This window comes from Podarcis erhardii, assembly GCF_964252035.2.
Source record: "Podarcis erhardii genome assembly, chromosome: 15".
Classification (NCBI taxonomy): domain Eukaryota; kingdom Metazoa; phylum Chordata; class Lepidosauria; order Squamata; family Lacertidae; genus Podarcis; species Podarcis erhardii.
The window spans coordinates 21,821,959-21,849,025 of record NC_138505.1 but is presented as its reverse complement, the minus strand read 5'-3'; the positions used below and the strand labels follow the sequence as shown (position 1 = coordinate 21,849,025).

The 27,067-nt window shown below is 46.5% G+C and overlaps 1 protein-coding gene across 1 annotated transcript; it reads left to right on the top strand.

The window, feature by feature from the left end:
* Positions 1-10,253: 10,253 nt before the first annotated feature.
* Positions 10,254-25,992, top strand: SDSL (serine dehydratase like). The gene is made up of 8 exons (XM_081842085.1): positions 10,254-10,435; positions 13,563-13,751; positions 14,814-14,853; positions 16,042-16,181; positions 17,196-17,284; positions 19,686-19,913; positions 22,430-22,554; positions 23,711-25,992. Exons 2-8 carry the CDS (start codon positions 13,572-13,574, stop codon positions 23,902-23,904), a joined length of 996 nt encoding a protein of 331 aa, XP_081698211.1. The 5' UTR covers positions 10,254-10,435; positions 13,563-13,571; the 3' UTR covers positions 23,905-25,992.
* Positions 25,993-27,067: the final 1,075 nt, after the last annotated feature.

Below are 27,067 nucleotides of genomic sequence, written 5' to 3'. Positions count from 1 at the left end.
CCGGCTTCTGGTTGGCTGGAGGTGAAAGGTCAAACTCCAGAGATTGTGACATCCACTGACACCAAGGCAACAGAGCCAGGCACACACAGGGGAGCCTGATCAGCAATCTAGGGAGCCCCGTGACCCCTCTAAGCCAGTTTTCATAGGAATATTGGAAGCTGTCCTATACTGAATCAGACCATTGGTCCATTTTGCTCAGTATTGTCTCCACCCCCATCATCTAACTCGGACACTGAGGTCCAACTCTGAGGGCCTTCTGGTGGTTCCCTCACTGTGAGAAGTGAGGTTACAGGGAACCAGGCAGAGGGCCTTCTCGGTAGTGGCACCCTCCCTATGGAACACTGTCCCATCAGATGTCAAGAAAATAAACATCTATCTGACTTTTAGAAGACCTCTGCAGGCAGCCCTGTTTAGGGAAGTTTTTAATGTTTGAGGTTTTATTGTGTTTTTAATATCCTGTTGAAAGCTGCCCAGAGTGGTTGGGGAGGTCTGGCCAGATGGGTGGGGTATAAGTAATAAATTACAGTGTGGTGTAGTGGTTAAGAGCTGTAGACTCATAATCTGGTGAATCGGGTTCGCTTCCCCGCTCCTCCACATGCAGCTCCTGGGTGACCTTGGGCTAGTCACACTTTGAAGCCTCTCAGCCCCATTCACCTCACAGAGTGTTTGTTGTGGAGGAGGAAGGGAAAGGAGAATGTTAGCCGCTTTGAGACTCCTTCGGGTAGTGATAAAGCAGGATATCAAATCCAAACTCTTCTGTTGTTGTTGTTGTTGTTGTTGTTGTTGTTGTTGTTGTTGTTGTTGTTGTTATACTGATTGGCAGCAGCTCTCCGTGGATTCAAACAGGGAACATTCCCAACCCTACTGGGAGATGTCGCTGGGGTTTAAACCTAGGGCATTATGCATGCAGAAGGTAACACCTTGAACTTGGCCTGGGAGCAAATTGGCAACCTCTGAGCACAAATGTTCTACTCTGAGAGGGTCTCTTATCAGCAATCACACTGCAGCATTCTGCACCAACAGCAGCTTCCAGGTCAAGCACAAGGGAACAAACAGCACTGATACAATGAAAGTTTCCTGCCCCCACAAACATTGGACACAATTGAGCATCTCAGGATAATGGGTATCACGAGTTCTGCAGAGATGTCATGGAGGGGGTGGGCAGATTCTGAGGTGCGGGGGGCGGGGAGGAGGAAGAAGAGATCAGGAAGCTGGCATTAGACACCTTGCAGGAGGGTCCCTGCAAGATGAGGGGGCAGAATTGAGACCTCAGGAAATGTCAGAGTTGGAAGAGGGAGCCAGTGGTTGGGAGAGTCACAGGCTAGAATCTGGGGAAGGTTCCGAGAGGCGTCCTGCCCCTGTGATGGTGGAATGGTGGACACTTCTAGACAGGTTCCTCCTAAAGGGCCACAACTGACCACCCTGAGGCCAGTTCTGCAAACCTCACAGGCCCAGCCCACTCCCAGAGAAGGGCACATTTCCCTGCCCAGAGCGGAAATGCCTGCCATTTGCAGCACAGAGGCTTGTGCCTGCCCCTCTCTTCAAAATAATAATAATAATAATAATAATAATAATAATAATAATAATAATAAATAATAATTTTTATTTATATCCCGCCCTCCCCAGCCGAAACCGGGCTCAGGGCGGCTAACAACAAAGGAAGAGGTTTGTGTGTGTACAGTGGTACCTCGGGTTACAGATGCTTCAGTTTACAGACGCTTCAGGTTACAGACTCTGCTAACCCAGAAATAGTACCTTGGGTTAAGAACTTTGCTTCAGGATGAGAATAGAAATCGCGCAGCGGCAGCAGCTGGAGGTCCCATTAGCTAAAGTGGTACCTCAGGTTAAGAACAATTTCAGGTTAAGAACAGACCTCCAGAACCAATTAAGTTCTTAACCCAAGGTATCACTGTAGCTTGTTGAATCAACATCTCAGCTACTGGTGCAATTCACCTTGTGTTGCTCAGATCTATGCATTAAAGAATCTGGTAGAAACAGAGATCTGAGTTTGAGTTCTTCATCCAGCAGTGAGGCCCAGGACTATGAGTGCATCCTCATTTTATACTTGACATTGGGGGTCCTCCCCCCCCCATGTCAGCGGTGGGGAACCTCAGACCCAAGAGTGAAATGTGGCTCTCGGGATTCTCCTGAGGCCACACCTCCAGCACCAGCAGGCGCACCGGGTTCTGCCCAACACTAAGGGGGCCTGGAGTGTGAGTGTGGCATCACGCACCTGGGGCACGTGATGCCACACAGTTGGAGGAGTCCCAACAGGGCCTGGCGCAAGAAAGAGGATGGACCACTGATGCCAATGGGCACCCTTTCTTCCACTTGGCAACACTGGAGCAAAGACTTCGTTGCCCTTAGAAGCAGGGTCATTCCCTCCACATTGTCCTCAGAATGCAAGACAGTTCCCTGCATTGGCCAAAAAGTGGCTGAAAGTAATTATGAGCGTCCTTTGTGTTGTCCCCTTTTGTCGTTGGAAGGCTGGGCTTCCTGGCCCTTTGGGTCCTCTTTTGAACATAATAAGACCCTGCTGGATCAGGCCAGTAGCCCAACTAGTCTGGTATCCTGTTCTCACAGTGGCCAACCAAATGCCTGTGGAAAACTTGCAGAAGCAGAGCCTGAGCACAAGAGCCTTCTCCCCTCCTCTGAGGTTTCCAGCGACTGTTATTCAGAAGCATTGCTGCCTCTGATTGCAGAGGCAGAGCACAGCCACTGTAGATCCATGAATTTGTCCAATCCTCTTTTAAAGCCACCCACACTGATGGCCAATCCTGCCTCCTGTGGGAAAGTGTTTCATAGTCTAACTATGTGCCAGAGGTCTGTCTTTTATCTGTCCTGATTCTTCCAATGTTCAACTTCGTTGGACACCCACAAGTTCTAGTGCAGTGGGATAAGAACCTTCCTCTATCCAATTTCTCTGCGCCATGCCTCATTTTATACACTACTATCGTGCCACATGATCACTGCAGATGGTGACAGCAGCCACGAAATTAAAAGACGCCTGCTTCTTGGGAGAAAAGCAATGACAATCCTAGACAGTATCTTAAAAAGCAGAGACATCACCTTGCCAACAAAGGTCCGTATAGTGAAAGCCATGGTTTTCCCAGTAGTGATGTATGGAAGTGAGAGCTGGACCATAAAGAAGGCTGATCGCCAAAGAATTGATGCTTTTGAATTCTGGTGCTGGAGGAGACTCTTGAGAGTCCCATGGACTGCAAGAAGATCAAACCTCTCCATTCTGAAGGAAATCAGCCCTGAGTGCTCATTGGAAGGACAGATCCTGAAGCTGAGGCTCCAATACTTTGACCACCTCATGAGAAGAGAAGACTCCCTGGAAAAGACCCTGATGTTGGGAAAGATGGAGGGAGAAGGGGATGGCAGAGGACGAGATGGTTGGACAGTGTTCTCGAAGCTACCAGCATGAGTTTGACCAAACTGCGGGAGGCAGTGGAAGACAGGAGTGCCTGGCGTGCTCTGGTCCATGGGGAGTTGGACACGACTAAATGACTAAACAAAAAACAACATCGTGCCACCTCTTCCCCACCTTTTCTCTAAACTGGAAATAATAATAATAATAATAATAATAATAATAATAATAATAATATATTATTATTTATACCCCGCCCATCTGGCTGGGTTTCCCCAGCCACTCTGGGCGGCTTCCAACAGAACACTAAAATACAATAACCTATTAAACATTAAAAGCTTCCCTAAACAGGGCTGTCTTCAGATGTCTTCTAAAAGTTTGGTAGAAAGTCCCAAATCTTGCTACCTTTCCTCATGCGGAGGGTCTTTGAACCCCCTGATCATTTGGGCTCCCCTTTTCTGAGCTCCTTCTCATGACTCAGCTGACCTCTTTGAGCTTGCTTCCCTCCACTCCATAGCTGCCTCATCTAAGACCTGGGAGATAAGCAGCAAGAGAGAGAGAGAGAGAAGAGAGAGAGAGAGAGAGAGAGAGACGCATAATCAATATTGCTACTGTACTAAGTCCGGAAACAGAATGCAAATGATTGAGCCCTGTGCCTCTGATTCCGGGAAAGATTTCTCCCGGTTCTTTCCCTTTGAAAAGGCTTAATGAGACGGCAACACGGACAAGTCCAAAAGCTGCATAATTGCTTTTGGATGGATTGCCTAAGAGAGTGCATCACATGGGCAATCAGAGTTGAACGTGACATTACACAACAGCCTGCCACTTGGCTGACCCGTGTGTGTGTGTGTGTGTGTGTGTGTGTGTGTGTAACCCTTGCCAAATGTCTCAGGCTGGGCTGATAGCCCACTTTCTTCTCTTCATGCACATTTGCTAGATGGATGCATTTGTTCAGAGCAGGGATGGGGATCCTCTGGCCCAGATCATGCCCACCTGCTTGTCATAGGTGATGTCAGGCGTAGGTAGGGCCAGGAGAGAGGCAGGAGCCTCTGAGTGCACTCCTGGCTGTGCACTGGCAGGAGCTGGCTCTATCAACTGATGGGCAATAAAACTGAAACCTCAGGAACTTCAACGCCTCCGAAAGCACCTTGAGTATTTTAAAGCATCTGCAAGCACCACACGGCACTTTGAAGTCCCATTTTTCAAAAGTAACCTCACCCAGAGCACATTACAGTAGTCCAAGCAGGGTGCAACTAACACTTGTATCACAGCAGGTAAAGGTAAAAGATCATAGAATCATAGACTTCCGGAGGCGGCGCGAAACAGCGATGGCGGTCCTCTTCGTCGTCTGAAGAGGGGCTCCGCAGAAAAGGGTCGTTCGCTGCGGCATAGCGACGACCCGCTTGAAAAAACCACGGGCAGAGGGAGCCCGTGGCCGTGGGACTCGGCGGGCGCCAGGAACTTCCTCAGAAGTGCGGAAGGGACCCCGTAAGGGGCTCCGGAGCGCGAAAGGGGGAGCGGCGCTGTGAGTTCATCGCTCTTTCTGCGGGAGGCGAAGCCGCGCAGCTGCTGCTGATGAGCGTCGACCTTTCTTCCTGTGAACATCAATTCGGCAAGCAACATACCCGTGAGTAAAGTGAACTACAATTTGGACTTTAAATATCCTTTCTCCGGGTTTGAAAACGGGTGACGAGTAAAAGGAAGTCCGTCTCCCGATACTGCTTACAAGATCAAAAGCAAAAGTACAGAGGAGCGCTGAGGCGCTTAATGGGAACTTTGTAAAGTGGAACTATCGTGCATTTACAGAATTTGCAGTCTTCTTATTTAAAAGATCAAGAGAGACTTTATTTTTTGCCTATGGGATTTAAATTTGGGACTTTATTTTAAGAACGCAAGTCGTCGGGCTGTCAGTATGTAACTGAGCTGTCAAACTGCGGACTACAGTAACAAGATTTTAAGCTGCTACATATATTGAAACTTTAAACGTTTGAAATACTGTTGCAATTACCAGTCTGGCTCCTAGTGGCTTTAGCTTAGAAAGTAAAGGACTCTGCGAATCTTCCTTTTTGTCTTGGAATTACAAACTAAAAAAAGAGATTACAGAAACTTTAAATGGCGGAAAAACCTTTTCCTTCCCTGAAATTTTAAGATACTCCCCCTAGAGGACTGTGGAGCTATAGAGGCCTGGGAAACTTTTTTTTGTTTGGAATTTCTGTGGTTTAATTGTGTGTACTCCGGACTTGCTTTCTCATGGAATAAAGGATAACTTGACCTTGAACAAGAGGCAGGTGTGGAATGAGTGGCACAGGGAAAACAAGAGCAGCCAAAGCTAAAGAAAGAGAAAAAGAAAAAGAAAAAGAAAGGAAGCCTGTGCAACTCGTCCAAACAACTTTAGCTCATCATCGCAGATCATCTGTTCCAACCGTCCTGATAGCACAGGAGGTGGAGGCCGAACAGCCTGCTGAAGAGGACATGGCAACAGGAGGATCTGACACAGTTTTGAAACAAATTCTAGAACAACTAGCAATTTTAAATCAAAAGGTGGACAGTCAATCACTAAAAATAGACCAAGCAACAACTACTATTGGCGTACTTTCTGAAAAGGTCTCTCAGAACACACAGGCAATTGAGAATCTACAAGGAGCTACAGCTGAAAATCATAAATTAGCTGTGGAAGCCTATCAAAAAGCGGAGCAAGCAAGTAAAAAAGTTGATGAGATTAAAGGCGAAATCAAGCCTCTGCAAAGACAGGTAGGGGAACAACAGGCCTACCTGTCGATGGTGGAATTGAGAAACAAGGAGAATAACCTCAGGTTGAGAGCTGTCCCAGAATTGGAGGAAGGCAACTTGGAGGGATTTTTGACACTTTTATTCTCCAAATTTTGGGGAATTGAAGAGGATAAAGACTTCAAAATTGTAACTGCATTTAGACTGGGCAGATCGGTGAAGAAAGACAAGTCCAGAGATTGTTTGGTTATTCTGAAATCAAGAGAGGAAAGAGACAAGATACTAGGCCTACACTTCAAAAAACCTCTAGAGATAGAAGGTAAAAAGGCTGAAATTTACAGAGATATACCTAAATTGTTATTGGATCTTAGAGCCTCATACTTGGAACTGGCAAAGTTGCTGAGAAACAACACAATTCCTTATAGGTGGGAGTTCCCGCAAGGACTATCATTTAGCTATAAAGGAAGGAAAACTAGAATCAGAACACCAGAGGACCAGCAGAAGTTTCTTCACGACAACGGGGAAGACCTCCAGAAAGGAGCAGTTGCGTCTTGGCCACCTCTACCACCAGGAACTAAACAGCCTGGAGCTGGACCATCACTGCCACCGCCGGGAACGGGAGATCTAGACACCCCATTGTAAGGCCTATAAATTGACTCAGGATGTCTCTGCAACTTCTTAGTTGGAATATAAATGGCGGAAATTCCCCAGAAAAAAGAAGGAAAGTATTCCATATATTGAAGAAAGAGCAATTGGACATTATTTGCCTGCAAGAAACACATGTGACAAGGCTTCATCGGAAAGTGCTAATCAATAAAAGGCTAGGCCAAGAATTTATTTCTTCGGACAGAGTTAAGAAAAGAGGAATAGTGATCTACGTAAAGGAGAGCCTGTCACCGAAATTTCTATTTAAAGATGAACAAGGCAGAATTTTGGCTATTGAAATTTACATACATGGTGAAAAATTTTTGATTTTAGGAATTTATGCGCCAAATGATGGAAAATCGGAATTTTTTAAGAAGCTGCATGAGACTTTATTGGACTATTTGGATTATGACAACATTATTATGTTGGGAGATATGAATGGGGTTGTCTCCGTAAATATGGATAAGTCGCAGAGTGTAAATATAACAAAAGAAGGCAGACTACCTAAAACTTTTTTTGAAATGACAGACAATATGGATTTGATTGATATATGGAGAGTCAAGAACCCCCTAGGAAAAGAAGGAACTTTCTTTTCTGAAGCTCATTTGACATGGACACGAATCGACCAAATATCTGATTATGGTCGGGTGGCGGGATTTAAGTTGAACAAGCAAAAGACTAAGGTCTTAGCTAAGAACCTAACGTCTACAGAAACAGATGAGTTTTTGAAAGAGACAGGATTAAATGTGGTTAAAAAGGTAAAATATTTAGGGGTGTTCTTGACTTCTAAAAACTTGAATTTGTTTAAGGACAACTATGAGAAATGTTGGTCAGAAATCAAAAGGGATTTGGAAACTTGGACAAGACTAAAACTTTCCTTGTTAGGCCGAATAGCAGCTATAAAGATGAATGTTTTGCCGAAAATGTTATTTTTGTTTCAGACCCTGCAGATTGTGGACAAAGTGGTATGCTTCGAAAAGTGGCAGAGGGATATTTCTAAGTTTGTTTGGCAGGGCAAAAAGCCCCGAATTAAGTTTAAAATACTAACAGATGCGAAAGAAAGGGGGGGATTTGCCCTGCCAGACTTGAGGTTATATTATGAATCTGCAGCCTTCTGCTGGTTGAAAGATTGGTTTTTGTTAGAGAACACCGATGTCCTAGATCTGGAAGGGTTTGATAACGCTTTTGGGTGGCATGCGTATTTGTGGTATGACAAGGTTAAAGTTCATAAAATGTTCAAAAACCATATTGTTAGAAGAGCAATCTTTATGGTCTGGACAAAATATAAAGACTTATTGGAGAGTAAAACTCCAAGGTGGCTTTCACCGGCAGAGGCCAAGGCACGTAAGAGACTTAACATGGAGGCCTACTGGCCAAAATATTGGGAATTAATAGAAAAAGATGGTGACAATTGGAAGCTGCAGAGTTTTGAAAATGCAAAAAGTAAGGTGCGAGACTGGTTGCATTATGCCCAAATTCGAGAAATTTTCAAAACAGACAAAAAGGTTGGGTTCCAGGTGGAAAAATCGAAATTAGAGACAGAATTGTTAGAACCTAAAGACAAATTACTTTCAAGAATGTATAACTTGCTGCTCAAATGGAATACACAGGATGAGACAGTCAAATCCGCCATGATAAAGTGGGCACAGGATATTGGACATAATATTTTAAAGCATCTGCAAGCACCACACGGCACTTTGAAGTCCCATTTTTCAAAAGTAACCTCACCCAGAGCACATTACAGTAGTCCAAGCAGGGTGCAACTAACACTTGTATCACAGCAGGTAAAGGTAAAAGATCATAGAATCATAGAGTTGGAAGAGACCACAAGGGCCATCGAGTCCAACCCCCTGCCAAGCAGGAAACACCATCAGAGCACTCCTGACATATGGTTGTCAAGCCTCTGCTTAAAGACCTCCAAAGAAGGAGACTCCACCACACTCCTTGGCAGCAAATTCCACTGTCGAACAGCTCTTACTGTCAGGAAGTTCTTCCTAATGTTTAAGTGGAATCTTCTTTTCTTGTAGTTTGGAACCATTGCTCCGTGTCCGCTTCTCTGGAGCAGCAGAAAACAACCTTTCTCCCTCCTCTATGTGACATCCTTTTATATATTTGAACATGGCTATCATATCACCCCTTAACCTCCTCTTCTCCAGGCTAAACATGCCCAGCTCCCTTAGCCGTTCCTCATAAGGCATTGTTTCCAGGCCTTTGACCATTTTGGTTGCCCTCCTCTGGACACGTTCCAGTTTGTCAGTGTCCTTCTTGAACTGTGGTGCCCAGAACTGGACACAGTACTCCAGGTGAGGTCTGACCAGAGCAGAATACAGTGGCACTATTACTTCCCTTGATCTAGATGCTATACTCCTATTGATGCAGCCCAGAATTGCATTGGCTTTTTTAGCTGCCGTGTCACACTGTTGGCTCATGTCAAGTTTGTGGTCAACCAAGACTCCTAGATCCTTTTCACATGTACTGCTTTCAAGCCAGGTGTCACCCATCTTGTATTTGTGCCTCTCATTTTTTTTTGCCCAAGTGCAATACTTTAGATAAAGCACCCCTGGACGGTTCAGTCCAATCAAAGGTGACTATGGGGTTGCGGCACTCATCTCGCTTCAGGCTGAGGGAGCCGGGGTTTGTCCACAGACAGCTTTCTGGGTCATGTGGCCAGCAGGACTAAATAGTAATAATAATAATAATAATAATAATAATAATAATAATAATAATATATTTCTACCCTGCCCATCTGACTAAACCGCTTCTGGTGCAACAAAACGCCATGGCGGAAGCCAGAGCACATGGAAACGCCATTTACTTTCCTGCCACAGTGGTACCTATTTATCTAGTTGCACTGGCATGCTTGTGAACTGTTAGGTTGGCAGGAGCTGGGACAGAACAACGGGAGCTCACCCCTTCGCAGCGATTTGAACCGCCGACCTTCTGATTGGCATGCCCAAGAAGCTCAGTGATTTAGACCACAGTGCCACCCATATCCCTAATATCACTATATCACTGATATCTCATGTGTGTACACACACATACACACACACACACACACACACACAAAATCACTGATATACAGTAATGTATCACTGCATGTTCTTATTAGCTAAACAGCACTCTCCCACCCCAGAAAATATTCTTATTAATGATTCCTGTGACTTTAAATGGATGACTTGCAGTTTCTGTTGATGGACTGTGACATTGTAGGTGTGTGTGTATGTTACATATTAAAAAGGCTCTCACTAGCCCCAGATCTGCTCAGATTCCAAGGCTCAAAGTGCTTTCCAAAGGGGCTGGGATCAAGACTCACAGTGGCAAGTATGATAAATGAAATGAGCAGTGCAAATTCTTGAAGGCCAAGCAAGAGATGGCAGTGTTCACTGTTGCCCTCTTTTGAAGAAAGCTGGGGGTGTCAATAAAGCTCTCCCCCACCCTCTCTATCCTAACAGTCATCATTCCCAGCCTTCTGAGGAGCAACTTTGCAACTCTGCAACTTTGCAACTCAGGACTGGTGAGAGCCGGTTGCTAAGGTTCCTTGAGCACTGCCCCTTGGCATTCTTCCCGGTTCCCTCCTCCAAATAAACTTTGCTCGCACAGCTGAGGGTGGCAGGAACTTTCTGCGAGAGAGAAACTCCTCTGGAACGGGAGAGAGAAGCTCATTGTTTCCTGGGGAGTCCAGATTGTGAGGTACCTCTTCAGTGGTGGACGTGGCCACTTGGGATGGATGTGGGGACAGGGGATCCTCATGGGCTGAATTTCCTAGGCGGGCAGTGGGTGAGGGAAGAATAGCCCGTGCTTCCTGTTATTTGTGCACTTATGTGGCCAGAATTTTAATACAGCTGATTTTAGAGAAGTGGAGAACTCATTTCCTTAGTAGGAAAACAAAAGATTTGCAGGGAAATGTTGTTTGGCTTGAAAAGGGAGTGCCAGGCAGATACTAAATGCTGTGGAAGGAATTATGTTCCCCACGGTCCAGGATCATAGCTGTCAACTTTTCCCTTTTCTTGAGAGGAGTCCTATTCGGAATAAGGGAATTTCCCTTTAAAAAAGGGGAAAGTTGACAGCTATGTCCAGGATGCCAGGTGAGAATAGAAGTTCCAGGCTGCATATGAACTGTAAATTTTAAAGCACGCGACTCCCCCCAAAGAATCCTGGGAACTGTAGTTTCTGGGGGCCTTGGGGGAATTGTATCTCTGTTTGGGGTGAGCTACAGTTCCCAGGATTCTTTAGAGGGGCAAGTAATGTGCTTGAAACGTATGGCTTGTACGCTTGTAGGTGGGCAGGAGCAGGGAGTGAACAACAGGGGCTCACCCCGTCGTGGGGATTTGAACCGGCGACCTTCTGATCGGCAAGCCCTAGGCTCTGTGGTTTAGACCACAGCACCACCAGCGTCCTCTTTTAAAGCTGTCCAAATTGGTGGCCCCTTCCAAATTTGCATCGGATGGTGTGCTTGCAGAGTGCTGGAACACGGGAAGCTGTCCTCTGCAGATCCTGACCGTTGGTCCAGCTACCTCAGTAGCTCCTGGTTTCAGGAAGGGTGTCTCTCCTGGAGATGCTCAGAATTGAATCTGGGAACTTTCCCATCACTGTCTTTCATCTCCGTTGACAATGGAAGGCTGAGAAGCTTTTGCAGCAAATTGCTTGGAGGAGTTGCTGGATATGAGAAGCCTATGGCAACCTGGGAGCCTTTTATAACATTTAGTATTAGACAAGGTGGCAATTTAATACCTCTGGAGTCCCAGAAGTCTTTTGGGAAAGATTTATTGCCACCGCTACTTTCATCGCTATCTAAGGACACATGATCTATGCCATATATTTAAAGCACTATTAGGCTACTTTAACAGTCACAGAGAATCCCGGGAACTGTAGTTTGTTGCAGGTCCTGGGAACTGTAAGGTCTGTGAGGTCAGCACCCATAACAAACTACAGTTCCCAGAATTCTTGGGTCGTGGTGGGGAACCATGACTGTTAAATAGTGCTTTAAACGTATTGCATAGATGTGACCTTAGTTACTTTCCTGCTTTTAGTACTCTAGATATTTTGAATTTGCAAATAACAGGCATTGTTTTGTTGTTTTAATTTAAATTCAGTTTTTAAAATAAATAAATCAATATTGGGAAGGAGTGCACTGGAATTCTGGCTAGGACAATCAGAAGGTGTCTTATACTGAACCAGGACATTGGCTTTCCAGGATTTCTTCTTGGGTTGTTGGTTGCACAGGCTGACACAGCTGTGACTCTCTCAGTGCGTAAAGACCAGACCTTGATAAGAGCTTGCAGATCTATTCACAGTCCTTAGCCCGGCTGCTGTGGTTTTGCTCTGCCTCCACAGCTGCAGGCAGTAACGCTTTTGAATATCAGTTATCAGAAGCCACAGGAGGAGAGAGGGCTCTTGTGATCAGATCTTGCTTGCAGGCTTCCCATCTGGGTGGCCGCTGTGAGAACAGAATGCTGGACTAGGTGGGCACTGGCCTGATCCAGGAGGGATCTTCCTTTGATCTTATGTTTGAAGGCCAGAGCAGTTTCAACAATGAGTCCAATTCACCAATGGTGTGGTGAGCTCTCCCTTGGTGGAGATCTTCACACAGTCAACTGTGTTTGGCAAACAACAACAACAACAACTTATTATTTACCGTATTTTTCGCTCTATAAGACGCACTTTTCCCCCTCCAAAAATTAAGGGGAAATGTGTGTGTTATGTACTGAAGTTCTCACCCTGGGCCAGCAGGGGGATACTGTAGATAGTTATGCAAATAAGGGATCGAAAGTGACGTTCAGTGATTGGATAGTTAGAAAATTGTTACAGTTACATTGTACTGGAGCTCTATATATGCAGGCTGACTGAACCCTTCAGTTCAGTTCAGTTCTGTCCTGGCCTGTGAATAAACAAGAGCTGTTTGAAGAATCGCTGTGTTGTCTGATATGTTCACCCACAACTTAACAGTGTGTGCATCTCATGGAGCGAATGCAGGCTCCATGGTTTCAGCAAAAGCAACACAAAGCCTCCGAAGCACAGTGGGAGCGCTCCCGCGCGCTCTGGAGGCTTTGCGTTGCTTTCGCTGAAGCCAGGAGAACAAGAGGGATCGGTGCGCACCGATCCCTCTTGCTCTCCTGGCTTCCCTTCGCTGGAGAGGCACTGCACAGCTTTCCCTCTCTGTGCAGTGCCCCTTCAGCAAAGCGGGAGGAGAAAGGGAAGGGGCTCCGTTTCTCCTGCCGTTTCGCTGAAGGGGTGCTGCGCAGAGAGGGAAAGAATTTTTTCCCTTGTTTTTCCCCTCTAAAACTAGGTGCATCCTATGGTCGGGTGCGTCCTATAGAGCTAAAAATACGGTATACTTTGCCCATCTGGCTGGGTTTCCCCAGCTACTCTGGGCGGCTCCCAACAGACTATTAAAAACATGGTAAAATTAAAAACATGATAAAACATAAAGCATTAAAAACTTCCCTAAACAGGGCTGCCTTCAGATGCCTTCTAAAAGTCAGATAGTTGTTTATTTCCATGACATCTGATGGGAGGGCGTTCCACAGGGCAGGTGCCACCACCAAGAAGGCCCTCTGCCTCATTCCCTGTAACTTCGCTTCTCACAGTGAAGGAACTGCCAGAAGGCCCTTGGAGCTGGACCCCAGTGTCTGGGCTGAACGATGGGGGGGGGGATGATCCTTCAGGTATACTGGGCCGAGGCCGTTTAGGGCTTTAAAGGTCAGCACCAACATTTTGAATTGTGCTTGGAAACGTACCGGGAGCCAATGCACTAGGTCTTTTATTTCCATCACCAAGCATTCCAGCTAACCTCCATCTCTCCACTTCTGTGTTTTAGGCAATCTTCATGACAGCAACAGGGGACCATTTTGGTGGCAGGGATGGAAAACCATTCCACGTTGTGACGCCTGTCCTGGAGAGCATCGCCCTTTCCCAAGCTGCGGGCACCAAAGTCTATATGAAGATGGAGAATGTCCAACCCGCAGGTTCCTTCAAAATCCGGGGCATTGGCTACTTTTGCCAACAGGTGAGTGGCTGCCAAGTACCCTGGAAGTTCCTTTGTGGAAGAACAGCAGCTTTGACTATGGGCAGCTCCCCAATACAAAACAGCTGATCAACCAACAAGGCAATGTGGTGTAGTGGTTAGAGTGTTTGGCTACAAGCTGGGAGACCAGGGTTCAAATTCTCACTCAGCCATGAAGCTCACTGGGTGAACAACTCAGCCTAATCTATCCTTCCCGGGTTGTTGTGATAACAACAACAACAACAACAACAACAACAACAACAACAACAACAATTTAGACCCCGCCCATCTGGTTGGGCTTCCCCAGCCACTCTGGGCGGCTTCCAACAAAATATTAAAATACAATAATGCATCAAACATTAAAAGCTTCCCTAAACAGGATAAAATGGGGGAGTGTGTGTTGGCAGGTGTAGAACCACATGCCCCGCTTTGAACTCCTTGGAGGAAAGGTGGGATAAAAAGGTACTAAATAAGTGCAGAAATAAATAATAAACTACGTAAGAGAGTCACAAATATGGGGATCCAACCCTGTAATGGACCAGGATAACAAACTCTAACCCATATCTGCTCAGGCAACACTGTTACAGGGCTTAATAACATGTGGCACACTGTGCTCATTTGCAAGCTTATCTTCCAACCTGATGTATATTCTCACAGTAACACAATGTCCTATCTGCATGACACAAATAGAACATGCCAAAATAAAAGAAAAGGACACATTTTTGGCTCGGAAATGGCAACATTCAGAAACCAGGGGAAGAAAAAAAAAGGAAAAAAGGGGGAATGGGGAAAAAAGAAACCAGGGGAAGGTCGTTTAAGTCACCCAGGAGGAGAAACTGGGCTCAGCCCTAGAATCACAGAAACTGTGGAGCTGTAAGGGACCCAAGGGTCATCTAGTCCAACCCTCTGCAGTGCAGGAATCGCTGCTGTCATTTCATCTAAATAGGGAGCTTCCTGTGCTTCTAATAATACTCTCCAAGTTTCCATATGGCATTCTCCTCCAGATCAATGAATTCTCACACCTTCCCCTCTCTCAGACTGAACTCCCTCTCCTGTTCATTTCAGGTTGCCAAAAAGGGTTGCCAACACCTGGTCTGTTCGTCAGGTAAATAAATATCCATGTGCCTTTTTGGTCCTTCTTTCAGCTTCCAATGTTTCTCTTGTAATTGTCAGGAAAGCCCAAACAACACCCTGTGTGTGACTTAGTTACTCCTCTTGACCTTGATTCAGTTTGTACGGTGTATTTAGAGGGCCTGCCCTGCCATTAGGCAAAATGAGATGACTCCAAACTCAGGCGGCAGATGCAGATGTGGTGGTGGTTGTGCAGCCCCCTGTATATTCCTCCCAATCACCCTGACCCATCTGCACTATACATTTAAGGCAGTGTCACCTCACATTAAGCGGTCATGGCTTCCCCCAAAGAATCCTGGGAACTGTAGTTTGTTAAGTGCGCTGAGAGTCGTTAGGAAGCCATATTCCCCACCCAGAGCTACAATTCCCAAAGTGGTTTAACAGCCAATCCCTCTTCCCAGAGAACTCTGGGAATTGCAGCTCTGTGAGAGAGTTCCCATAATTCTTTGAGGGAAGCCATCACTATTCAAAGAGATATCTTAATACAGAAATCACTGGGGTAAAGCTGGACCAAAAGTCCAGAGGTAGCATTATTATCAATTTACATTGGGGTGGAAGGTTCGCAGGCAAGGAAGGACTTGCTCACAAATTTATTGACAGCTGCATGAATTATGATAGCTAGGAAGTGATAGGGGCAAGCAGAATATAAAATGGAAGAATGGTATAAAGAGGTGCGGGATATAGCTATTAATGATAAAGTAACATGTGCCATTAAGGTAAGATGGGGAATATGCAGGAGAAATGATTTTGAGGAGATCTGGAGGGTGTTTGTAGAATTTGTACTGTTAAAACGGAAAGGGGTCAAACCATCGCAAGAGGTGTTGAAATTTTGTGAGGTTGGATAGTTACAGTGGCATGGTCTCGGTGGCGGGGTGCACATTTTTATTCTTATTTATTTATGATTATTACTTTGTCAAAAATAAAAATAAAAAGAGGTATCTTAGTGTAAAATGGAGCCATATCCTCCCTTGGCATGATGAGGGGTGAGGAATGGGCAGCAGTGTGTGTGCCACATGCCCCCTAAGCTAGTCTGGGGTCCTCGGGTACAACATAGGCCGCTCTTCTGTGGCCAGTATTGAAGGTGCCCTGTGTTGCACCAAAACTGTACTTCAACTCTGGTGGAAATGTTTTCCTCTTCCTTGCTGCCACTCATTCCTCACAGGTGGCAACGCTGGACTTGCCGCAGCGTATGCTGCCCAAAAACTTGGCATACCTGCCACCATCATCGTCCATGGAAGTACTCCACTGTCAACGGTGAATAAACTAAAGAAGTTTGGTGCAGAGGTGGAGATCTTTGGGAAGGTGAGTGGAGGGACGCGTGCCGAATGCTTCTGAATCACAGGTAAGGTTGGAGCAGACCTGGTGCCACCGCCGGGCACACTTGGGCAGTTGCCAGTGCCCAGGCACACTGAGAGGGCCCATCCCTGATGCCTAACCTGGGTGGCAGGGGGACCCAGTGAAGGAAGAAGCCATCCAGGACAATGGCCATAGGTCCCCTCATCCACGGAGCTGGTGCTGAATTGGATAATGATGATGATGATGATGATGAAGATGATATAATTTTTATTTATACCCCGCCCTCCCTAGCCAAGGCCGGGCTCAGGGCAGCTAACAAGCAATAATAAAAACAAGTTGAATGAATACAATTTAAAAACAAAATTATAATACAACATTAAAATATTGAAACATTAAAATATTAAAATGTAGCCTCATCGCAGGAGGAGAAGGAAAAGAAAAAAGAAAGAGGGGGAGGGAATCAAATTGGCTCCAAGCCAAAGGCCAGGCGGAACAACTCTGTCTTACAGGCCCTGAGGAAAGAAATCAGATCCTGCAGGGCCCTGGTCTCATGAGGCAGAGCGTTCCACCAGGCCGGAGCCAGAGTTGAAAAGGCCCTGGCTCTGGTTGAGGCTAATCTAACTTCCTTAGGGCCCGGGACCTCTAGGATGTTGCAATTTATGGACCTTAAGGTCCTCTGTGGGGCATACCGGGAGAGGCGGTCCCGGAGGTACGAGGGTCCTAGGCCGTGAAGGGCTTTAAAGGTCAAAACCAGCACCTTAAATCTGACCCTGTACTCCACCAGGAGCCAGTGCAGCTGGAAAAGCACTGGGTGAATATGCTCCTATGGCAGAGACCCCGTGAGGAGCCTCGCTGCAGCATTCTGCACCCGCTGGAGTTTCTGGGACAGGTTTAAGGGCAGTCCCGCGTAGAGCGAATTACAGCAGTCAAGCCTAGAGGTGACCGTCGCGTGGATCACTGTGGCCAGGTCAAGGTCTCCTCTCATTTCAGTGGAGGTCTTCCTGTTTCTTGTTCCGGCAGGTGTGGGACGATACTGAAGAAAGAGCCAAGAAGCTTGCTGAAGCTGACGGCTGGGTCAAGATCCACCCTTTTGACCACCCATTGGTGTGGTAAGGTCCTTGGGAAGTAAATTTTGGGAGAAAATCCCCTTTGGGGGCCCAATACAGAGGCTCACGCCAGATTCCTAATTAGTCAGACTTTATTCAGTACAGTGGTCCCTTGGTTCTAAACTTAATCTGTTCCGGAAGTCCGTTCCAAAACCAAAGCTTTCCAAAAACCAAGTGTGCTTTCCCGTAGAAAGTAATGCAAAACGGATTAATCCGTTCCAAACTTTTAAAAACAACCCCTAAAACAGCAATTTAACATGAAGTTTACTATCTAACGAGACCATTGATCCATAAAATGAAAGCAATAAACAATGTACTGCAGTCACACAATCAATCAATCAATCAATCAATCAATCAATCAATCAGTAGCTCAATTGGATTCCACACAGTCACAGAAACAAAACAAAAAAGACCCACAAAAACGCAAACGCAAATGCAAAATAAATAGCAAAAACAGACTTCAGTGTAACACTCAAAATGGAAGTGTGGCACTCAAAACAGAACTGTAACACTCAAAAAGGAGCACATTCGGCTTCCGAAAAAAGTTCACAAACCGGAACACTTACTTCTGGGTTTCCAGTGTTTGGGTTCCAAGTTGTTTGAGTTCCAAGGTGTTTGAGAACCAAGGCACAACTAACACATATCTGGACAGAGTCCAAAGGAGTCTGTGAGAGCAGTCCCATTAGCACACACTCTACTATAGGAATAAATACATCATATTGGCTGTTTATTCTCTAGCCAATCCCCTCCTGCCACCCCGGCACCTCATAATCCTTGGGTAGGCAAATTAGGGCCCGGGGGCCAGATCTGGCCCAATCACCTTCTAAATCCGGCTCGTGGACTGTCTGGGAATCAGTGTGTTTTAACATGAGTAGAATGTGTGTTTTTATTTAAAATGCATCTCTGGGTTATTTGTGGGGCATAAGAATTCATTTGTTGTTTTTTTCCAAAATATAGTCCAGCTCCCCACAAGGTCTGAGGGACAGTGGACCTGCCCCCTGCTGAAAAAGTTTGCTGACCCCTGTCATAATCGCTTCATCCAACCATAGTCCTTAAAAACACTTGCGCAACCCAAGTTTTTTGCTTTGCATTAAGAGCCCTCCTTGTCCCTTATTTGGACTTGATTTTCACTCTGTCAGATAGGTTCCTCCTAAACTGGTTCTTACCCGTTTTGTATTTAGGATGCACTCTTGTGTACCTGAAACTGACCTCACCAATAATGTGTTTTGCAGAATTTCCACCTCAGAATCCATAAAAGGTTGTTGTGTACTGGGCTCTCTGTCAAGTAGATGGGGCTCTCCACACCCATCTAACTCAAGAGTCCTTGTTGGGGACATAGAGTTGTGCCCTTTCCACCTACTGCTGGGGCCCAGTTGGTCCAATTTCCATTGGTTCCAAAACAAATGAGGAACAAATGGGTAAAAAGGGTTGTGCTTTATGTCCTTGCTGTTTGAGCTCATTCATTCTTCATTTCCCCTAAATGCTATATTTTGTTGTGATCAGCACCTTGGAGAGGGACCTAGGGGCGAGTTTCAGGACCATGGATAGCGATCCTTAAGCTGAGGTACAAGATACAAGTTGTCTCAGCACTGTCCTGGAACACCAGGAAGATTTTTATAGCCTGCCTTGGACAGTGCATACTGGGGGACAGGGAGCAGTGACAATGTGTCAGAGGATGGAACTATGTGTGCCATGTGGATTCCACTGCACTCCCTTAAATACGTTTCTATCCTCAGGGATGCAGCAAGTCCCCTATGAAGCCTTTAGGACTTTTTAGTTTGAAGGAAAGGCAAGCAAGATGCAACATGTTAGAAGATAGAAAGTGGATAGAGAATTTTTCTGCCTGTCTCATAACACTAGAACTCCTGAACACCCAATGAAACTGAATGTTGGAAGATTCAGGACAATGCTTCTTTATGTAGAGCATAGTTAAGCTATGGAGCTGGCTCACACAGAAGCAGTGATGGCCACCAACTTGGATGGCTTTTAAAGAGGATTGGACCAGTTAATGGAGAAGGCTATAAATGGGTATTAGTGTTGGTGGTGTGCTTTGTCTCTACTGTCAGAGACAATAATGCTTCTGAATATCAGTTGCTTGAAACCACAGGAGAGGAGAGTATTCTTGTGCTCAAACCTGTCTTGTGGGATTCTCATAGACACCTGGTTGGCCACTCTGAGAAGAGGATGCTAGACAAGATGGGTCATTGGCTTCATCCAGTAGGCTCCTCTTATGTTCTTAGCTGTCCCATCACCAAACAAGATTTATCTACCAGTCTAGTCAGCTTCTGCCTGCACGACGCCCTCTTCTCCTTGCCTCCAGCAGCAAAATGTCTTGGGCCGTCCATGGCTCAGAGCATCCTTCCCACAAATGTCAGTCTCTCAAAGATGTCTCTTCTCCACACAGGAAGGGCCATAGCACTATTATCAAGGAGCTGAAGGACTCCCTGGATTCCAAGCCAGGAGCTATTGTGCTCGCTGTGGGCGGAGGTGGGCTGCTGTGTGGGGTGGTGTCTGGTCTGCAAGAGGTGGGCTGGCAGGATGTGCCCGTCATCGCTGTGGAGACAAGAGGTGCTGACAGCTACAATGCAGCCCTCAAAGCAGGACGGCTCGTCACTCTGCCTGACATAACCAGGTGAGTTGTGTGCACTGGAGATGGCAGCAACCCCAGCTTGAAGGAAAGAGCTTCGGTATTGAGACGAAATGTTCTCCTTCTTTCTTCTCCTCCCTTAAAAAAAATGAGTTTGGACTCCTGAAAACTTCAGGGTTATCCTGAGCGTGCTGGCGCTTCCTTCTTGTCCCCCGGGGTCCCTGTTTTGGGTTTACCTGTTAGCACTCCCCACCTAAGTTTGCCATTAAAGGGACTTCCCCGTCTCACTTCATAGAATCAGAGAGTTGGAAGGGGCCCTGAGGATCATCTAGTCTAGCCCCCTGCAATGCAGGAATATGCAGCTGTCCCGTACAGGGATCGAACCTGCAACCTTGGCATTCTCAGCACCATGCTCTAACCAACTGAGCTATCTAAGCTAATCTTCCTCCTCCCATTTTTCTAGCTGTGGTACAAAATGTAGGCTAGTTCCAATAAGCTGCCTTGCTGAAGCAAAGCAGGACCTGGTGTCAGCATCGCCCTTGAGCCAGTGTACCAACTGGACTCATGCACTACAGCCCCGACTGGGCTAGGCGAGCTGGATAGCACTGCCAGAGACCTCCTTTCCCACAGGAACAGGTCACAGTGCTGTGGACTCACAGCTTGGAGCTGAGAGCACCGGATTCACTGTCACAATAATACAGTCGTTGCGCAGCAGCCTTTTGCAGAGTCTTGCAGAGTATAAACCACTCGGAGAGCAGCTCTGTAAAGTATCCTCCTTTTATTCTATAAGTACAGCTATAATACAAAACTATATACAGAGCTAAATAATCTGAGCATAAATCAATGCTATATTCTGAGTGCCTGCAGCTGCTCTTAGCAGCAATCTTATCTATAAACACGATCTCTTGCACTCTCTCTCCGACACACTGACTGACTCTCTCACACACACAGAGACTGACTCACTCACTTGACTAATTAAGTAGAGAGCAGTACATTGCTCCTCCTCTCTGTAGAGTCAGCAGAGACCTCAGGAGATCATCAGGAGATTCTTGGGTATGGGAGGGGTGAAATCTCCTCACCTGGATCTCTTCAGTGCCTCAATGGAGACCTCCTGGTAACCCTTGTTATACTGTCTAGAGTTCCATCCTGGAAAAGGGTTATTTGTTTGTTTGTTTCTAGCATCCATACCCAACTTTTCAGCCAAAAAGTCTCCCAGAATGTAGAATCACAGAGCTGCAAAGTTGGAAGGAACCGCATGGGTCATCTAGTCCAACCCCCTGCAAGGCAGGAATCTTTTGCCCAATATGGGGCTCAAACCCAAGATCCTGAGTTTAAGAGTCTTGTGCTCTACCAACTGAGCTATATGACAATCAGTTAAAACGAGACAGCTCTCTCTGCCCACAAGCTTACAGTTAAAACAAGAACAACCCACGTCACACAAGGGGAAAGGGGCAGGGTGTGTGGAGAAGGGGCTGGAATCAAACTTGGGCAACAATTCTTGAACAGTTGTTATAATGCATGGGTAGGCAAAGTAAGGCCAGGGGGCCGGATCCAGCCCAATCGCCTTCTCAATCTGGCCCATGGATGGCCTGGGAATCAGCGTGTTTTTACATGAGTAGAATGTGTGCTTTTATTTAAAATGCATCTCTGGGTTATTTGTGGGGCATAGGAATTCGTTCATTATTATTTTTTCAAAATATAATCCAGCCCACCACATAGTCTGAGGGACAGTGGACCGGCCCCCTGCTGAAAAAGTTTGCTGACCCCTGTTATAATGAGTAACTGGTGCAGTTCAGGGGCTGGAGGTCTTTTAGTGAAGCTGATAGGATGAACCCCACTTCCCACGTCTCCCACTGAGGCAACCTGATGGAATGCCTGCCCTCAGCTGGCCGCTGACGGGTTTGGAGCCCCAGTGGAGCTGGTCTGTCACAACACAGATGATGATGACGATGGTGGTGATGGCGATGATTCATATACCACTCATACCCGTAGGTCTCAGGGTGGTTACAACATAAAATCACAATATAAAAACACAAAACAAATTATCAAAACGGAAACAAAAACAACCCAATAACCCCTCACCAACACAATCAATCAATCAATAGACTTTATTTGCGTAGCCGACAGGCCATAGCATCTCACCAACACATTTTTAAAGGACGTTGGATGCCAATCAACCAAAGAGGAACATTTTTTGCCAGGCAGGCACCTAAAGTTGTATAATGAAGGCACCAGGCAGACCTCCCTGGGGAGAGCATTCCACAGACGGGGAGCCACTGCAGAGAAGGCCCCGTTCTCGTGTTGCCACCCTCTGGACCTCTCGTGGATGCAGCACACGAGGGCAGGCTTCAGAAGATGATCTCAGAGCCTGGGAAGTTTTTATTAAAGTTTTTTGTGATGCAATACGTACAAACAAATAAACAAGGGAAAGTACATATTGCGTCTCCACTTTCAATTCATAGAGTCTCTCCCCCGCTCCAGACTAACTCATGATTCCTACCCTCCCGCCTTCCCTGGGCATGGGTGCAAACTTACCTTGCTCTTTACTGTCCATTCTGCAGTGTGGCCATGTGCCTGGGAGCCAAGACAGTGGCACAGAGGGCTCTGGATTGTGCCCGCGAGTGTTGCATCATCTCTCATGTGCTAGATGATGTGGAAGCGGTGAAAGCCATTGAGCAGTTCCTGGGTGAGTTTTCAAGGGTGCCGCAGACAGTGATTCCACCCCCCACCCCCCCGTGGTTCCGATGAAAGTTGCCACCCCAAACAATTCTTATCAACTTTATTTTATTTTTAAATCACTGACCACACTTGCACGCTCCACATTTAATGCAATGCTAACCCTGAAACACTGGAAGCATAGAGCTGTGGTGAAGGCAGGCAACTGGTAGGCAGACAGCTCCCTCTAGTGGCTTGTAGGAGCTCTCGTTTTATACTGCATCAGACAATCTGTCAGTAGAGATCATAGAGATAATTCATAGGTTCTCAAACCTTTTCGGGCCACTGTCCCTTTGCTTTCATAAACTCATCCCCAGTGCCCCCAACTTTTCCCTACAAAAAAGGCATTATTCAGAATAGAATTAGTGGATAGAACAATAAATAAAACCAACTAACAGATCCTTCTGGGATTTGGGATCAGGGCAGCTGGTCTTTTACCTCTCCATTGTATCCAAAATTCACCACTAAACTACAAGTGTCATTCCAATCCTACTAACGATTTTAACTGTTTAGGATGGTTTTTAAGATAAATTATAAATTTTCCCCATTCCTTATTAAAATTTTGGTCTTCCTGGTTTCTGATTCTTCTGGTCATTTTAGCCATTTTGGCATCACCCATTAACTTCACCTGCCATTCTTCTCTGGTAGGAACTTTATCTTCTTTCCATCTCTGCGCCAATAACATCCATGCAGCTGTGGTCGCATACATAAATAGTCTTTTCTGCTCCTGTGGGATTTCGGCACCTAGTATTCCTTCAGTGGTTTTTTTTTATAGAAAAGGTTATTTTAAACATTTTTTCCAACTCATTATACAGTCATACCTTGAGTTGAATGTGCTTCGGGTTGAGCGAGTTAATGATGTCACGCGCATGCGCGGAAGCGCTGCCTTGTGTTCCATTCGGGATGCGAATGGGGCTCTGATCCTATTCGCATCCCAAGGTACCACTGTATATCATTTCCCAAAATTCTTACATTTCCACCATATATGCTGAAAGGTGCCTTCTTTTTCCTTACTCTACCAGCATACATTTGACCTTGTTTTATACATTTTTTTGCTGTTTTACTGGGAGTTAAATACCAACGATACATCATTTTCACTTACTCCCTTATTTCTCACCCCTTTCCAGATGACGAGCGCATGTTGGTGGAGCCTGCCTGTGCTGCCACCCTGGCTTTCCTCTACTCAGGCTACCTCCAGCAGCTGCAGGAAGAGGGGCGGCTGAGCCGGCAACTGCACTCCATTGTGGTTATTGTCTGCGGTGGGAGTGCCATCCATGCCAAGGAGCTCCAGGCCTTGAAGAACAAGCTGGGGATGGAGTGAAGGAGGGCAGCTCTTGACATGCTGGCAAATGAACTTTTCGCTGGCCAGGATATTTTTTAGTGGGCTTAGAGCAGGGGTGGGGAAGCTTTTCCAGCCTGAGGGCCACCTTTCCTTCTGGGCAGCCTCCCAGGGGCCACGTGGCAGTGGTGGTGGCAGAGTCAAAATCGGGGAGAGCAAGGGAAGCAAACTTTCCCTTTGCACAGGGGGCTATTTTCTACACACACACACACACACAAACACACCTCTATCCTCCATCCAGGCAGGCAGGGAAAAGGCATTATTAGTGCTCAAATGCATTTTCCACCTATGCCAAGTATATTGGGTGGTGTTCTTCCCTCTCCCAGAGCTACAATCCCTAGAGTTCCCTGTGAAGCAGGATTTGTTTGTACAACCACACAAAGCAATAGAGGTCTTCTCACAATTCTTGGCATCCTTAACAAACTACAGTTCCCATTATTCTTTAGGAGCGGGGAAGCCCTGACTGTTTAAAGCAGTATGGTCCTGCCTTTATATGTATAGTGCAGACAAGCCTCTTTGGCTTGATGATAGGAAGGTTGGCGGTTCGAATCCCTGCGATGGGGTGAGCTCCCATTGCTCTGTCCCAGCTCCTGCCAACCTAGCAGTTCGAAAGCACGCCAGCGCAAGTAGATAAATAGGTACCTCTGCGGCAGGAAGGTAAATGGCGTTTCTGTGCGCTCTGGCACTCATCACAGTCCTCCATGTGCCAGTAGCAGTTTAGTCATGCTGGCCACATGACCTGGAAAACTGTCTGTGGACAAAAGCTGGCTGCTTTGGCCTGAAGCGAGATGAGTGCCGCAACCATAGCTGTCAACCTTTCCTTTTTTTTGCGGGAAATTCCCTTATTCCAGTGCCGTTTCCTGCTGCCTCCCGCTGCTATCCCGGATTGTTAGATATCCCGTAGACTGTCCCCAGGACAGGTGAGGCTGCTGATCCTTTATTTTCAAGGCTGCTGATCCCTTATTTTCAAATCTGAAAGGTGACAGCTATGGCCGCAACCCCATAGTCGCCTTTGAGTGGACTTAACTGTCCTGGGGTCCTTTACCTTTTACCTTTACCTTTAGTGCAGACTCCTGAGAGGCAAAATGTGCAAGCACCATTCTTCTCAATTCTATGTGTAGGTGAGAAACCAGTCAGCTCCCCTCTTTCAGTGTTGTAAGTCCCCCACTACTTACCCCACCATAAATCTTCCCAAGGATGCCCACGAATGGCTCGAAATGGCAGATATTGGCTAAACGTTGGGGGAGGGCTTCTTTAACAGTAGGAACTGTACAGCAGTATAACAGCCTGCCTCAAGAGCAGGGGGTCAGCAAACTTTTTCAGCAGGGGTCCACTGTCCCTCAGACCTTGTGGGGGGCCAGACTATATTGGGGGGGGGATGAATTCCTATGCCCCACAAATAAACCAGAGATGCATTTTAAATAAAAGCACACATTCTACTCATGTCCAAACACCAGGCAGGCCCCACAAATAACCCAGAGATGCATTTAAAATAAAAGGACACATTCTGCTCATGTAAAAACATGCTGATTCTTGGACTGTCTGTGGACTGGATTTGGAAGACGATTGGGCTGGATCTGGCCCCTGGGCCTTAGTTTGCCTACCCATGCTCAAGAGGCTGGGAAGCAATCTGTTAGAGCTGCTGTTGTGGCTTTTTGCGTCACATACCCTGCATTGGGCTGGTGTGTGTGTGGACCAGCTCACCGCAGGGATCCTTTCCATCTTGACAATTACAGTGGTACCTCAGGTTAAGTACTTAATTCGTTCCGGAGGTCCGTTCTTAACCTGAAACTGTTCTTAACCTGAAGCACCACTTTAGCTAATGGGGCCTGCTGCTGCCACCGCGCCACCGGAGCCCGATTTCTGTTCTTATCCTGAAGCAAAGTTCTTAACCTGAAGCACTATTTCTCGGTTAGTGGAGTCTGTAACCTGAAGCGTATGTAACCCGAGGTACCACTGTATTTCATAAGTATATGATTCCAGTGACTTACCTCGCAGGGTTGGGGTGAGGATGAAGGTGACCAGATGTTGTAGAAACCATTGCTGCAAATAAAAACCAGCTACTTCTAATTTGTCCTGCATGTGACCTTTTTGGGGGGGCGGGCGGGGGTGTAACAATTTCTTTTTGCATGGTTTGAACAGGGTATAGATCCACTCTCCACATGCAGCAAAATGAAGCACTGGCATTCTGGATCCCTTCAGACTGCATGAGTGTGGCAGGGTGGGGAGATTTGTCTGTGCTCCCCCTTGCCAAAGCTCCCTGCAAATAATTGTTGTTATTGTTAGAATTTATATACCACCCTATACCTGGAGGTCTCAGAACAGTTCACAGAACAAAATCAAAATATGAAAGCACAAAATATATAATCAAAATAAAAATAACAACCCAGTAACCCAAACTGCTACTACTACTATTCTTTTCAGGGCCGGCTCAACTATTAGGCAAAGAGAGACATTAGCCTCAGGCAGCATATCCTGGTGGGCAGGGGACTGCAGTCCTCTGTTCCTCCTCAACCCCTTGCCCATTCTCTTCCATTGTGTGTGCCTTGCACCCCCTAAGCTAGCCTGCTGCCCTCAGGCATAGAGGTGGATGATGATCTCCCATTGCCAGTGCTGGAGTCCGAGTCAGCTTCCAGTCCAGCGATTTTCTGTATTGTGTGCTTCAGGCAGCAAAACATCTCAGGCCATCCCTTAGCACTACTTTCTCTACTGCAACACATTAGAGAGAGGGGGATTTCCATCCAGGCAGCTGTGCTAGCTTTCTGCTTGAAAATGCCAAGGTTCCATGTTTGATCCTCGTATGGGGCAGCTGCATAGTCCTGTGTTGCAAGGCGTTGGATCAGACCACACGCAGGGTCCCTTCTAACTCTACAATTCTGTGATTCTAATTATTCCCTGGCTATGCTAGCTGTGGTGCTGTGGGTTAAACCAAAGAGCCTAGGGCTTGCTGATCAGAAGGTCGGCAGTTTGAATCCCCGCGACGGGGTGAGCTCCCATTGCTCAGTCCCTGCTCCAACCAACCTAGCAGTTTGAAAGCACATCAAAGTGCAAGTAGATAAATAGGTACCACTCTGGCGGGAAGGTAAACGGCATTTCTGTGCGCTGTTCTGGTTCGCCAGAAGCGGCTTAGTCATGCTGGCCACAT

Excerpts from the sequence above, each read along its gene's own strand:
- SDSL (XM_081842085.1), top strand. The coding sequence starts at position 13,572 with ATGACAGCAACAGGGGACCATTTTGGTGGCAGGGATGGAAAACCATTC. Across the intron at positions 16,182-17,195 it reads AGGTGGAGATCTTTGGGAAG|GTGTGGGACGATACTGAAGA; the intron begins GTGAGTGGAGGG and ends TTGTTCCGGCAG. Across the intron at positions 19,914-22,429 it reads ACTCTGCCTGACATAACCAG|TGTGGCCATGTGCCTGGGAG; the intron begins GTGAGTTGTGTG and ends TCCATTCTGCAG.